This window comes from Podarcis vaucheri (assembly GCF_965113315.1).
Source record: "Podarcis vaucheri genome assembly, chromosome: 15".
In the NCBI taxonomy this organism is placed as follows: domain Eukaryota; kingdom Metazoa; phylum Chordata; class Lepidosauria; order Squamata; family Lacertidae; genus Podarcis; species Podarcis vaucheri.
The window spans coordinates 14197835-14211424 of NC_138753.1; the positions used below are offsets into that span (position 1 = coordinate 14197835).

The 13590-nt window shown below is 45.0% G+C and overlaps 1 protein-coding gene across 3 annotated transcripts; it reads left to right on the forward strand.

The window, feature by feature from the left end:
• Positions 1-192: 192 nt before the first annotated feature.
• STYXL1 (serine/threonine/tyrosine interacting like 1) lies at positions 193-12578 on the forward strand. Of its 3 annotated transcripts, none has more exons than XM_082201542.1 (10): positions 193-601; positions 1736-2032; positions 3010-3071; positions 4699-4843; positions 5005-5061; positions 6510-6655; positions 7774-7919; positions 9433-9530; positions 11746-11855; positions 12281-12578. In XM_082201542.1, exons 2-10 carry the CDS (start codon positions 1930-1932, stop codon positions 12410-12412), a joined length of 999 nt encoding a protein of 332 aa, XP_082057668.1. In that variant the 5' UTR covers positions 193-601; positions 1736-1929; the 3' UTR covers positions 12413-12578. The 3 variants fall into 3 exon arrangements, with proteins under 3 accessions (XP_082057668.1, XP_082057669.1, XP_082057670.1); XM_082201543.1 differs by having other exon boundaries at positions 193-511; XM_082201544.1 differs by lacking the exon at positions 193-601 and adding an exon at positions 1082-1221.
• The last annotated feature ends 1012 nt before the right edge of the window (positions 12579-13590 follow it).

Here is a 13590-nt window from a genome sequence, read left to right on the forward strand (position 1 = left end):
AAACTATTCTGAGAGTAGAGGAATGGGGAAGGGGATGAATGGAGATGAAGCTAAAATGTCCTTTTGACATTTTAAACCAATTAAAGGTACTTTTGATGTCCTACGAATAGAACAGAGATAGCTGCACGGGGGGGGGGGAATAGGTTTTTTTCAACTCTCGCGAGAGTCTGTTGCGTCTAGGACCCCGTGTCCTATGGGCAGACGTTGCGCCAAAGTATCGCGATAATCAGCGAGCGTGAGAAGACCGGGAATGGCGTCAGGCCTTGGGTACCGTGAAGCCTCGCACCACAGCAAGAGCGAGACGATGGGCCTAACGAGAGTGAGGGAAGGACGTGGGGCGGTGAGCCGAGCCGATAACGAAGAGATAGAGCCTGGTGTCCCGCTCGCCCGTCGATGGGCTCCTATAGCGTCCGCTTTGAGCCGCGCTATCTGTCCAGCAAGGCAGTCGCTACGAAGATGGGCGTGGCCTCCGTACTATGACGTCGCAGCCGCCGGCATTGTGGAATACAAGGTACCATGGTTACCGTGGCAACAGTTGACAAACGCACCATGGCAAAGGGAGCCACAGGTGTCATAGCAACGGGAACCTGAGGCCACTCAGGTTGGTGGGCTTCCATCATTCATCATCATGCTGTGATGATGATAATAATTTAGTCATCAATGATAACAATTATTAGTATTATTATTTGTTTTCATGAATTGGATTGATTGATTTTTGAAGAACATTTCCTTGATTCATTTTTTAAATAATTGCACCAGTTTGTGATGCAAGATGGAGTATATATTTCTTACACAAAGCGACTAAATGGTCACAATCTGCCTGTTGTGGTCTGGTCTCGCCTTATTTTTCAGAATTATACAGTTAAAATCTTGCTGTTGCAGTGATAACCCATATTTCCTTAAAGAGTGATTTGCAGGCTTCATCCCATTGCACCCTTGCATCACTCCTGCAGTGGGCAGGTCCAATGGGCATGATGATTATTATTTTTTTAATTACATTTGTATCGCAGCTTTTTCTCTCCAAGCTGCTCAAGTTGGCATACATAGTTTCTTCTCCTCCCCATTTTATCTTCCCAACAATGATGTGAGGTAGGTTAGGCTGTGTGAGGCAGTGACTGGCCCAAGGTCACCCAGTGAGCTTCATGGCTGATTGAGGATTTGGTACTGCGAGTTCTAGCCTGACACTGTAACCGCTACACTACACTGACTCGATTGATTTCAGTGAGTATATTCTTAACTAGATACAACCATGAACCTCCAGAGATGGAGAGCGAATCTCTGGTTTTTTTTTTTGTTTTTTCTTTTGCAAACTGCAGGGGCAGCACAAAGCATCACCCTCTCCTGCAGTTTCCAACAACTGGTATTCAGAAGCGTTACCACCTCTGACTGTGGAGGCATCGTGGCTAGCAGCCATTGATAGTCTACTCCACGAATTGGTTCAAGCCTTTTTTAAAGCCATCCAAGTTGGGCGCCATCACTGCTTCCTGTGGAAATGAGTGCCAGAGTTTAACTAGGAACTGCATATCTCTATATGCATCTATATTATTTATTTTATATTGTTGTCGGTGTCCCTTTGTCTTCACTGACAATGGAGGATAAAATGCTGGACTAAATGAGCCTTTGTCATGATCCGGCAGGCTCTTCTTATGTTTTCAATTCATTAAAGGTGGTGTGATTTCTATAACTAGATGGAAGCCCTGATTAACAATCCACATTTCTTCTTTTTCTTTTTCAGTTGAACAGTATCCAGAAACCTAGATTCCTGCACAGAACAAACTACCTGGATTTCCAGACTGCAAGCTGAGATATGAAGAGGCCTTTTTCTGTTTGTGGACGAACTACCTGAATGTGAAGTAGCCTACTTACAGGAGTTCAGTTTTTTGAGAATACAGTTGTGTCCTAAGTGTTGAATCATTCTTGTCTAGCACCATGGCTGGGGTGGCATTGTGTGAACCAACAGAATTGTATAATATGTTGAACCAGTCCACAAAAATCTCTAGACTAGCAGAACCAAACTACCTCTGTTTAATGGGTAAGTTATGTTCTTTCATACTGACGATGTCTTCTATTTCTGTTCATTGAACATTTATGTGACTTCTGTTATTTGTGACTCTGATATATTTTCTGTCTATGTATTTTGTGTAAATACTTATTAGCACATTATTAGCTGTGTGTTGTTTGTGGTTGTCCAGAGTTTACCTCTCCCATTGGCATCAGTTGGACTTCCTGTCACATTATCATTAACCACCCTGTAGCTTGCAAATGACATTGTGCATACACTTAATCCTTATAGCAAGGTATCATTAATAACAAGCCCATTGACCTGCACCTGTTTCCTCAGCTGCAAAATTAGTATCTTTCTCCACCCTACAGAAGCATGTCAAGGGTTTCTTGACTTCCTCCTTTTTCCAAATGATGAGAAATGAAATTGCTTAAACAATTGAAGGCTGCCCTGAGACCCATGAATGCATCCTCACTGACCAGTGCATGCCTCCTTGATTTTCACTTTTGTGACTCTGCTCCTACTTCCATCAGGCCTCTTCTGGCATTGGGTGTAAGAATATAACGAGGGCTTCACTGAAAGAGATGCAAGTTCCATTTAGTCTGCAGTGACCAAGCAGATTGACCTGCCACAGAATGTGGAGATGCTACATAGCCGTCAAGACCACCAGCCTTGTAAAGGCTTGAACCCCATATTCTATGAGGCTTTGTCATTCTGCTACCTGTGCCTCAGGTATCCCTTCCAATTGCAGACCTGCAACAGGATTACTTGCCCCAGGTAAGGCCAGAGCAGTGACTCAGGCAGAAACACAGGGCAAGGGGGAATTCTTACCCTTTCACAAAAGTAAATCACATTGTTTTGCAGATAAACAGTTCATGTAGAGTAGAAATGAAGAGAATGCAGAAGTGTTTGAAAAAAAATAGCAAAGGCGGAATCAAATTTCTCATTGTTTTCAGTTCAGTCATTTGCTTTCCTTGTGTCTTTCTTTTCTGTTGCATTGTTTTCAGATGCTCGAACGAGGAGGGAGTACAATGAAAGCCACTTGATGACAGCGATACGAGTCAGAAAGGCGAGTAACATTTTGGGGTGTCTTGGTTGTTTGTTTGCAGCCACCTCCTGTTGTTGGACAGACCCTAGGTGAAGCATTAGATTCTCCCCTGCCGGAGCCCTTTCACTGTGGGGCAAAGGTTGGCAGAAGCAATTAAACCATTAAAATAAAATAAAGCCATGTTATATATGTTGGTGCAATAGATCACTGGATTCTGAGATCCAAATTTCTTTTTGGTGAGAGAACCCCTGCAGAGATTTAACATCACAAAATATGTAGTAAAGTAAGGAAATGCAGGCTGCAAAACCTTTAAAATATGCTCTTTCAAGTGAGTTCCAAAATGTCCCCTGAAAATATTTTTTCCCAAAGTTCTCTCTTCCCCCAGCATAAGAAAAGACCACAAATGGTTTATGTTCATATGCTTCAGAGAAGTTGCCCAGGCAGTAAAACTTAGGTTAGTTACAAAGTTGTCAAAGTTATTAGATCATTAGTATACAAACTCAAGAATGACTGGTGAGAGCCATGCGCTTGAGCTGGAGCAACCAGCTCAAACCTCTTCTCACACTGAGCTTCCCAGGTGGACTAGAGGCGAACAAAGGCTTGACTACCTAATTTCTCCCAAGGTGAAGGGAATGGACATAGCTAAGTCTGGCAGAACATCTTCTGCATGGTATTATTCCCTTCATGCATTAATTAGACTTAAGCATGTTGGTTATATGAGGCTGGTTATTTCACAATACAAGTAGCAGATTAAAAATCCAACTAAAGCTATAATCATCAGCACAGTGGGATTTAATTATGAGTAAATATGCATCCGATTGTGCTGTTTCACTGTACCATGAGGCTTGCCTGGCGCTCACATCAATATCTGTTCAGTGCCAGGCAAGCCTCAGAGTTAAGAGAAATAACCTCTTTCAGGCCAATAGCCACATTGCTTTCTGAGCAAACTCCCAGAGGTCACATGCCAGCAGGAAATGGAACCAGAGAGGAAAGTGGGTGGAGATGTAAATTTTACCTTTATGCAATCAGTTTGACTCTCGTGTGCTGCCCCTCCATTCTCCAACCAGGCAAGCAAGAAGCATTGTCAGATTCCAGCCAGGCAAAAACACTCAAGGAGAGTACAAAGTAGGGCCGGTGTGGGGCATGGCCTGGGGAATAGAGAGGAGGAGTTTTAGCCTGTGGAGAGTCCCAAGGGCCAATTAGAAAAGTCTAGAGACCGCATTTGGCCCCCAGTTCTGAGGTTCCCTTCCCTCACATACCTCTTTTACCAGGCTTTTGAGACAATCGGGTGTAATGCATTATTTGTTTAAGGCAGGGGACGGATATTTGTTTTAGCGTTAAACTTGCCGGCTGTTTTCTTTAATTATTTATGTAAAGTTCGTTGCTGAGAGACTTTTGGAGCAGGCGACATAAATTGAACAAAGAATGCTAATGGTAACAAAACAGAAGAAAGGTAATTGAAAGGGTCTCTGTGCCTACAGTTCCGTTGATGCGAAAGGTACAAGATTTGACCTGTGCCTAAGAGGTAACAGGGCTCCAAGCACACACGTCTTTCAGAATGCAGGTATCTTTCATGCAACACAGTAAGAAGTATATTCCTTTTCACAAAGTCATTAATCCAGCCCCCCACCCTTCTTTCTTTCTAAAGAATGCATTGGGCAAATTCATAGTTCCTCCGTCCGTCAATCTGGAGTGCGTCCGATACTGCGTGGTATACGATGGCAAATCTACCTCGGTGGATGCTGCTTACGACATAGATTATGATTTGTATGAAGTGGATAAAGAACTAACCCGTAAGTCTTCCTCTTTCTGCTGCATGTTGTGCAGCCTTGCTGTTTTGATATAATCCTAGCTCACGCAAGAGCGAAGCTTAAAAAGGGCTGGGACACGTCTTGAAGTAAAAGCTCTTAATAATCTGTTACAAATTTTCTCATCTTTTTTCTCCTCCACCCAGCATATGACATGGGAGAGGACATCAACAAATTAAGAACCAAGCCATCTTCTGAGGAGAGTAAGTTCTATCTGTAATCACGATGGTGGCAGTCTAGAGGTTGTTAAGACAAGCCAGGGAAGGGAGCTACGAGTAAAACAGGCAGACACTATGCCGAGCCAAAGGGTCTGGTTTTGAAGTGTCCTCCTCACTGCACTTGGTGTGAACAAAACACATTATTAAGATCTGAGGGCAAAAGAAAGTGGCTCTGCAGGTTTTGATCAAAAAGCCCCCTGTGGATGTCAGCATGGATGGGCAGTTAGTTAGTTGGCAGAGCACCTGATTTGGATGCAGAAGGTCCCAGGTTCAGTTCCAGGCATATCCAGGGTGGGGCTGGGGAAAGACTCCTGCCTGAACTCCTGGCGAGCCACTGCTGGTCATGGTAGACCAGGATTTCCCAAACTTAGCTCTTCAGCTGCTTTTGGACTACAGTGGTACCTTGGTTCTCAAATACCTTGGTACTCAAATGCCTTGGCTTCCAAACACCAAAAACAGGGAAGTAAGTGTTCTGGTTTTCAAGCGTTTTCAGAAGCCGAAAGTCCAATGCGGCTGTCAACTATTGTTTCGGGGAGCCTGCACCAATCAGAAGCTGTGTCAAACAGACTTCTGGAATGGATTAAGTCTGGCACTTTTGTTTTTGCTGTTTATTTTGCGTTTTTGCTTTTGAGGCTTTTTTGGTTAATCTGTTTTTGTCACTGTGTGGAACCTAGTTCAGCAACTGATGGATGGATTGATTGATTGATTGATTGATTGTGTGACTGTGGAAATGGATAAAAGCCCCCCATCCAAACAATGACTATCAGTGCATGTAAGATTTTTTTAAAAAAAATCATCTACAATACTGCCTTAATTATTTTATAGTATAGGACATTGATTATTGCTTTCATTTTATAGATCAATGGTCTCGTTAGATAGTAAAATTCATGTTAAATTGCTGTTTTTGGGGTTGTTTTTAAAAGTCTGGAATGGATTAATCCATTTTTCATTACTTTCTATGGGAAAGAATGCCTTGGTTTTGGAACAGACTTCTGGAACGGATTAAGTTTGAGAACCGAGGTACCACTATACAGTTCCCATCATGACTGACAGTTGGTCCTGCTAGGTAGGGATGATGGGAGTTGTAGTGCAACAACATCTGGAGACCCAAGTTTGGGAAACCGTGGTGTAGGCAGTACTCAGCTAGGTTGACACAGCTTCCTATGTCTCTATGTGATATCACCAGACACACTACAACACTCCAGGGGAGGGAGTATATGGGAAGAGGCATGCCTTCAGAGGCAGGTGGTCTTGAACTGTGGGAGGAAAAGGTAACAGAGATTGTCATCCGATTGTTTTGAACGGTGGGTTAAAAAGTAATGGGAGGAATGCAATAGATAGCAAATCCAATGGTTTCGCTGGTGACAAGGCCAGAAGCGGGTGCCTCTGGAGTGCTTTTCTTTTTAAACACATGCCTCTCACAATTTATCTAGATGCCCCAGTGGGATCCGCAGCTCGCTGTGCCAGGATTATGCAGCGGTTCACCAGTTACCCAGTCCTTGTCCTGAGGGGCGGGTACGAATTGTTCACAGCGACTTACCATTACCTGCGGACCCAGAAGATATTCTGGATGCCTCAGGTGAGAGGGAGACTTCAGAGAGCAGGCTTTCACCTTCTTAATGAGGTTGTTGCCATCTCCTCAGGTTGGGCTGCTGCTCTCAGCGTGCATATTTTTGGCAGGGTATGGGGTGTTGGCGTACCTTGGGTGCACGCCCCCTTTTGATTGGACCTTCAGACTAGGGTGGAGGGCCGCATTCCTTAAAGCGCAACCTTCCCAGGGCCATGTGGTGGTGGGCAGGTCCAGAGGCAAAGGTGGGCAGACCAGTGAATGTATGGTTTACCTTTGTGCAGAAGGCTGGTTTCTACATAGGCTCACTCCCCCTCTACCCTCCAGTCATCAGAGTACCCTCCAGTGTTATCAGAGCTCAGGGATTCCTTCCAGCTGGGCCAAAACACCCAGGTGTGAAGCTCCACCAATGAGGATGGCCTGGGGAGAGTTCCAAGTGCCAGATAGAGTAGCTGTCAGGAGCAGGTCAGCAACGAAACACCAGTGTCAGTGAAGTTAACTCTTTATTCAAATAAACCCAAACACCACAGGCCTAGTGGTCCCAGCAACTCTTCCCAGTAGGTCTTGCCCTAATGAGGCAGTTGCAAGGACTAAAGGACCCCTGCTTTCCACTGCTCCTCCAGGTCCATCCCAAGCAACCTGAGGCTCCTTCATCATGTCTCTCTTTGCTTCACCCTCTTCATTCCTCTTTTGTTATGGGAGACCAGGGGGGAGAGGAGCTTGCTTGTTGCAGGGAGGGGGGCTCTCTGGATTCTTCAGCAGCCTACTTCATCTCTGTCTCCTGGCTCCCCCTCCTCTCCTGCCTCTGATTGTACAGTGCTCTCTTCCCCAGCCCTTTCCTGCTCACTAAACTCTGTTGCCCCAAATAATCCTGGGAGCTGTAGTATGTTGAGGGTGCTGAGAGTTGTTCAGAGGCCCCTGTTCCCCTCACAGAGCTAAAATTCTCAGAGGGAAGCTTGTTAAACCACTCTAAGATACTTTCAGGATCAACCCTTTTATTGTGGATATAATATGTTTTAACTGTTTTTAAATCTGAGCATGCCATGGTCCTGCTGGTGATGGGCAAGTCATAAATACGAAGATGCTGCTGCTGCTGATGATGATGATGATGATCTTTCCTTCCCCTAAAGGAGCTAGAGGCCTTTAAGCCCTACCCAGTGGAGATCCTGCCTGCTCGCTTGTACATGGGAAATTACGCCCAGGCCTGCGACAGCCAAATACAGAAGGATCTGAAAATCAAAGCCCATCTCAATGTTTGTGAAGAAGCTGGCACATTGTAAGTTCCAGTGACAACCCGCTGAGCACTAGTTGGCTGTCAGTTCTTTTCCAGGCTTGCAAGGAAGGCCACAAAAGTTACGAGCCCATAAATAATCTTTAGACCAGAGTTGTGTTTAAAGGTTAAAGCAGTGGTTCCCAAACTTTTTTGGGTCTCCACCCCCTTGGTCTCCAAAACTCATCCCCATTGCTCACTATCCTTAAAAAAGTATTGCAGCGGTTTGCACAACCCACGAAGGAATATAATAAGACAATACAATTCAAAACAGTAATAATTCATTACATATTTATTCAAAATCCAATTAATTTTTGCTTAATTCAACAAAATGGATGAACTCGCCTATGGAGAGGACTAATCAGTGAACCTATTAGGTATATACCTTAATGTTATACTTTTGGCAGTGCTTTCTTTCTAAAAAATGTTTAGGGGTGCTCTCATTTTTCTACTCATATTGAAATACTACCCCTCAATGAGGCCAAACTTAGATTCATGAAATGTTTAGAGGTAAACGTACCCCTGCGTCCCCCCAGAAACAAGCACTGCGTTTTGTAACTGAGAATCCAATAGCATGTACTACTGAAAAAGGGCAAACTTGATCCAGTGGTGACAGCTTTTCAAAGCCTGATAGTCATTCGTACCTCCAGCACCCTCCTGCTGCCCTCTTGCCTAATGAGGATGATAATTTATTATATCTATGCTGCCCATCTGATTGGGTTGCCTCAGCCACTCTGGGCAGCTTCCAGCAAATTATAAAACCACAGTAAAACATCAAACATTAAAAACTTCCCTATGCAGGGTTGCCTTCAGATTTCTTCGGAAAGTCAAATCGTTGTTTATCTGTTTGACATCGGCTGGGAGGGCGTTCCACAGGGTGGGCATGACTACCAAGAAGGCCCTTTGCCTGGTTCCCTGTAACCTCACTTTGCGCAAAGAGGGAACTGCCAGAAGGCCCTTGGAGGAGGACCTCTGTGTCTGGGCTGAACTGAGCAGGTGGAGACACTGCCTCTTAGTGCCCCCTCCCAGAATCTCACTGTCCCTTGGGATACCACCCGTTTTGGGAGCCGCTGGGTTAGAGTGTTGAGCTGGGATCAAAGGGATCCCAGTTCAAAGCCCCATTCATCCATGAACCTCTTGGAGCTTGTCATTAACAACACTGTCTTTGGTATCTGATTGTGGGCCCTTGTTCCCCGCCTTTATTTGTTGCCTTTTTATCCCCCACCCTTCCCCCATGGAGCTAACCTCCACAGAGTTTGCTCCACCCCACGAGGTAGGGTATGGTGAGAGAGAATGACTGGCTCAATGCCACCCTTTGGGCTTCAAGGTGGGCTGGGGAGTTGAACTAAACACTGGGATCTGTGACATTCCAGATGGTGCTGGACTTCCAGCTCCCATCATTTCTGGCCATCGGGCAAATAGGTTGGTGACTATACCTGCATCATTTGCCATTTTTTGCTGGGCTGGTAGAGTTTTTTTTGCAAGTGCCCCAGCAGGTCTTCTCTTTGCTGTTCCCCAGTTTCCTTGAAGACAGTGACAGACTGCTTCATATCCCCATTCCGGATTCTCCAGATGCAGATATGTTTTCTTACTTTCCCAAGATTTGCCACTTCATTGGTGAGTAGACCAAGGTAGCTTCTCCACTTACTCCATGCCCTAAACATGGGGAAACGCCAAGGAGGGGCACCAAGCTCTTCAACTGGTAGGACAGGGGTGGGGAGCCATTTCATCACTATTATACCCTTGCAGGCCAACTTTAACAGGAGGATTGGGACAACTCACCTATCAGATGCCCAATTGATAGGTGGATTATCCCACCCGCTTTGTCAAAATCCCTTGTGTAGCACTTCCCAAGCACCCAGAACCCAGCTCATAGTTGGACACTCGGAAAGCACAAGCTAAAGGAGCTTTGCCAGCCCTGTGCTTTCTGCAGAATCACCTGTCTGCCTGAGTTCCCCATGGGGAGCTTGGTCATGCAGCTGATCCAGCTGTGTCTCTACCTCCCACCCCACCCCCTGTGTCTCATGCATATATGATATCAGGCTGCAGGGCAGGTGGGTGTGGGTTTGTGGGGGGGGGAGGGGGGAACAGCCTTCCAGGCCAAATTAAGACCCATGCCAAGCTAAATCTGGCCTGCAGGCCAGACCTTCCCAAGCCCTTTAGAAAAATCTTATACACTTGACTTCCTGGTTGTGGAAATATTAATAATATTTATTAAATTTATTAGTTGCTTGTCACCCAAATGATCTCCAAGAGACTTATATTAAATATATATGCCTTATACCCAACCTGGCCACAGTGATCCATGCAACGGTCACCTCCAGGCTTGACTACTGTAATTTGCTCTACACGGGGCTGCCCTTGAAGCTGTCCCAGAAACTCCATCAGGTGCAGAATGCTGCAGCGAGGCTCCTCACAGGGTCTCTGCCATGGGAGCATATTCACCCAGTGCTTTTCCAGCTGCACTGGCTCCCGGTGGAGTACAGGGTCAGATTTAAGGTGCTAGTGTTGACCTTTAAAGCCCTTCACGGCCTAGGACCCTCGTACCTACGGGACCACCTCTGCTGATATGCCCCATGGAGGACCTTAAGGTCCATAAATAGCAACACCCCAGAGGTCCCAGGCCCTAAGGAAGATAGATTAGCCTCAACCAGAGCCAGGGCCTTCTCAACACTGGCTCTGGCCTGGTGGAACGCTCTGTCTCATGAGACCAGGGCCCAGCGGGATCTGATTTCTTTCCACAGGGCCTGTAAGCTCAGAATCAGTTTGATTCCCTCCCCCTCTTTCTTTTTCCTTTCTCCTCCTGTGATGAGGCTGCTTCCTAAAGTTTTAATGTTGTATTTTAATCTTGTTTTTAAATTGTATTATAATCAACTTGTTTTTATTAATGGTTGTTAGCCGCCCTGAGCCCAGTCTTGGCTGGGGAGGGCGGGGTATAAATGAAAATTTTATTATTATTATTTTTATTATTATTATTATCATTACCATAGAAAAGTCAGTGGGGGGGGGGAATTAAGAGTCCATATTGGGGAAACAAAAAACAACAACCCCACCAGCTCCTTCCCCCTAAAACAGTAACAAAAAAATTAGCAGTACACCAACAATAAACCGAACAATACCCCCACCCACCAGCAGATAAACATAAAAATTCAACATGCCAATACCCCTCTCCCCAGTCCAAAAATATACCCATCAACCCAGAATTTTCTTTTTTAATCTCCCCAGCTCACCATGAAGTCCAGTGTCAAAGTCAGTGAGTGTTTATGTGGCTCAGAGAGTTATACATCAGCCACTGCCAGTCTGGTGCCAACCAGATGCCGTGTGTGCTACATTTCCCAACAGCCTGAGACCAAATTCCAGCTATGCAAAAGCCTGAGATTTTTCTACATACACACACACACACTTTTTCATCAGCACAAGCATGAGGGATTATCACAGTTTAAGGACGCACTGCAGGTGCCCTTGAGGAAGTGGGGGGGACCACAGTCATTTAGCAACCCAGTGGTGTGCTTGCCCCTTTGAAGCCGACTTGACAGCAGACTGGCACTGAAGATTCCTTCCACCCTAATGATGAGGCAATGTCTTCCACCACAACTGTGAGCAGTGGGCCATCTTAGGGGCTGCTGTCTCCCAGAATCTCCTGACTAAGGTGGATGCTTCATTCTACCTAATGGTAGGGCTGACCACATTTAGCCAGCAAGCCTTACCCAAACCCTACAGCCTCTCCTGGTCACTTTCACCAACTCGACGTCCACAGTGAAAGCTGAAAAGAGCCTTTTGCTTAGAATGTTCAATTACCACTCGGGCATTTATTTTTGTTCCTCTTCTCTAGACAGTCACATCCACAAGGAGAGAGTCCTGGTTTTCTCCACCATGGGCATAAGCAGGTGCAGCACAGCCGTCATGGCCTACCTCATGCATTCCTGCAGGCTTTACTTAAAGGTAAGTGGAGGCAGGAGGGGGGCAGGCAGGATTGTTTCCTTACAATCCATATATCCTGCTTTTTAATCCTCCTTGGGGTGCTCATTTGTGGCTGCCAAAATCCAGAAGCACGACAGAAAATGACGTTGCCCTCGTTGTTTGTAAAGCTCCATGTACTTAGCAAAGGCAGATATAAATAATCACAACAGTAGTGCCTGCTTTGCACAAAGAATGTCACCAGGTAAGGCTGGGAAGAAAGACCAAGTTCTTCGGTAAAGATGTCTTTCCCATCACCAGACTCTTGAGCTGGAGATTAGTTACCTGGCCAAGATGCTAGAGGGTGGGGTGGAGTGTCCAGATCCCTCCTCTGCCTGTTGTTAGAAGACAGATTCCTTCCCACTCTCCCTGCTACTTCTGCTGTTTGCTTGCTTTTTTTGTGTGTGTAGAAGTCCTGGAACTACGTTCAGAAGTGCAAAATCAACATGCGGCCCAATCGGGGGTTTGTGCGACAGCTGTCAGAATGGGAGACACGCATCTACCTGAGCGACATTACCGATATCTCCGAACCGAATTACTGACCAAGAGCGAGTGACAGAGAAAGTCCCTGAATCACTGCTGGCTTCCTGCAGTGGAATTTCAGCGGCTTTTGAGTGGTGGTGATTGAGATAGAACTCTATATTTTTGGAAGTTGATTTTTTAAAAAAAACCAATAATAATAAAAATAAAAATAATTTTTCACTATCATTACCTCTGTACTGCCAGGTTTATGACATATCTCACAGGTTCTCTTTACTCCTGTGTACAGAGCTGAGTGCCGTTAGGACCTTTTGTGTCCTTTCTTCAGAAATAAATACCTTCCGCCTCTGTGTATCTGGAACTTGTCTATCAAGATCATCAAGAACTTGCACCGGGGAGCTTTCTGGCCTGTCTTTATTTGTTTATGAACTTGAACAATTTCTGTCCCACCTCTCAGCAAAAGCTTTTCAAAAGGCACCAAACAATAAAAGAGAAAAATGCAAGTATTAGCATGGAAAACAACAATAATGGGATATTAAAAACTGCAGAAAATTAAAAGGTCGTAAAAACACAGACAGGAATGATAAGAAATCACTGCCCTGTGGAAACCTGGGAAGAATTAGGCCAGCAGGCAAGTAAAGTAGACGATAGCAGAGTATCTCTTCAGAGAGCATCCCACAGCCCGGATACTGCCACCATCACTGAAGATTTCCTGTCTCCAGCCATGGTACAAGGGAAAGCACGACCCTATGCTTAATGGCAATATCACACCAAATAATCCAACACATTTGAGAAGGGCATTGGATGTCAGTCAGCCCACCTGAGAGGTGCCAGAACTGAGTTCTGGCTGAAAGTTAGTTAAAACCATTTATATTCAGAAGAAAAGCTTGTATCCAGAGAGAGAGAGCTCAGTTGTCAAGGGCCAGGATAATAATTAGGTGTGTCAGCATATGATAATAATAATAATAATAATAATAATAATAATAATAATAATAATAATAATTTTTATTTATACCCCGCCCTCCCCAGCCAAGGCCGGGCTCAGAGCGGCTTACAAGCAATAATAAAAACAAGATGAGTGATTACAACTTAAAAACAAAAATAAAATACAACATTAAAATAATGGAACATTAAAATATTAAAATGAAGCCTCATTGCAGGAGAAGGAAAAGAAAAAAGAAAAAGGGGGCGGAGGGAATCAAATTGGCTCCAATCCAAAGGCCAGGCGGAACAACTCTGT

Coding starts and splice junctions, on each gene's coding strand:
- STYXL1 (XM_082201542.1), top strand. CDS start 1,930: ATGGCTGGGGTGGCATTGTGTGAACCAACAGAATTGTATAATATGTTG. Junction 5,062..6,509: donor CAAGCCATCTTCTGAGGAGA/GTAAGTTCTATC, acceptor CAATTTATCTAG/ATGCCCCAGTGGGATCCGCA. Junction 9,531..11,745: donor CAAGATTTGCCACTTCATTG/GTGAGTAGACCA, acceptor CCTCTTCTCTAG/ACAGTCACATCCACAAGGAG.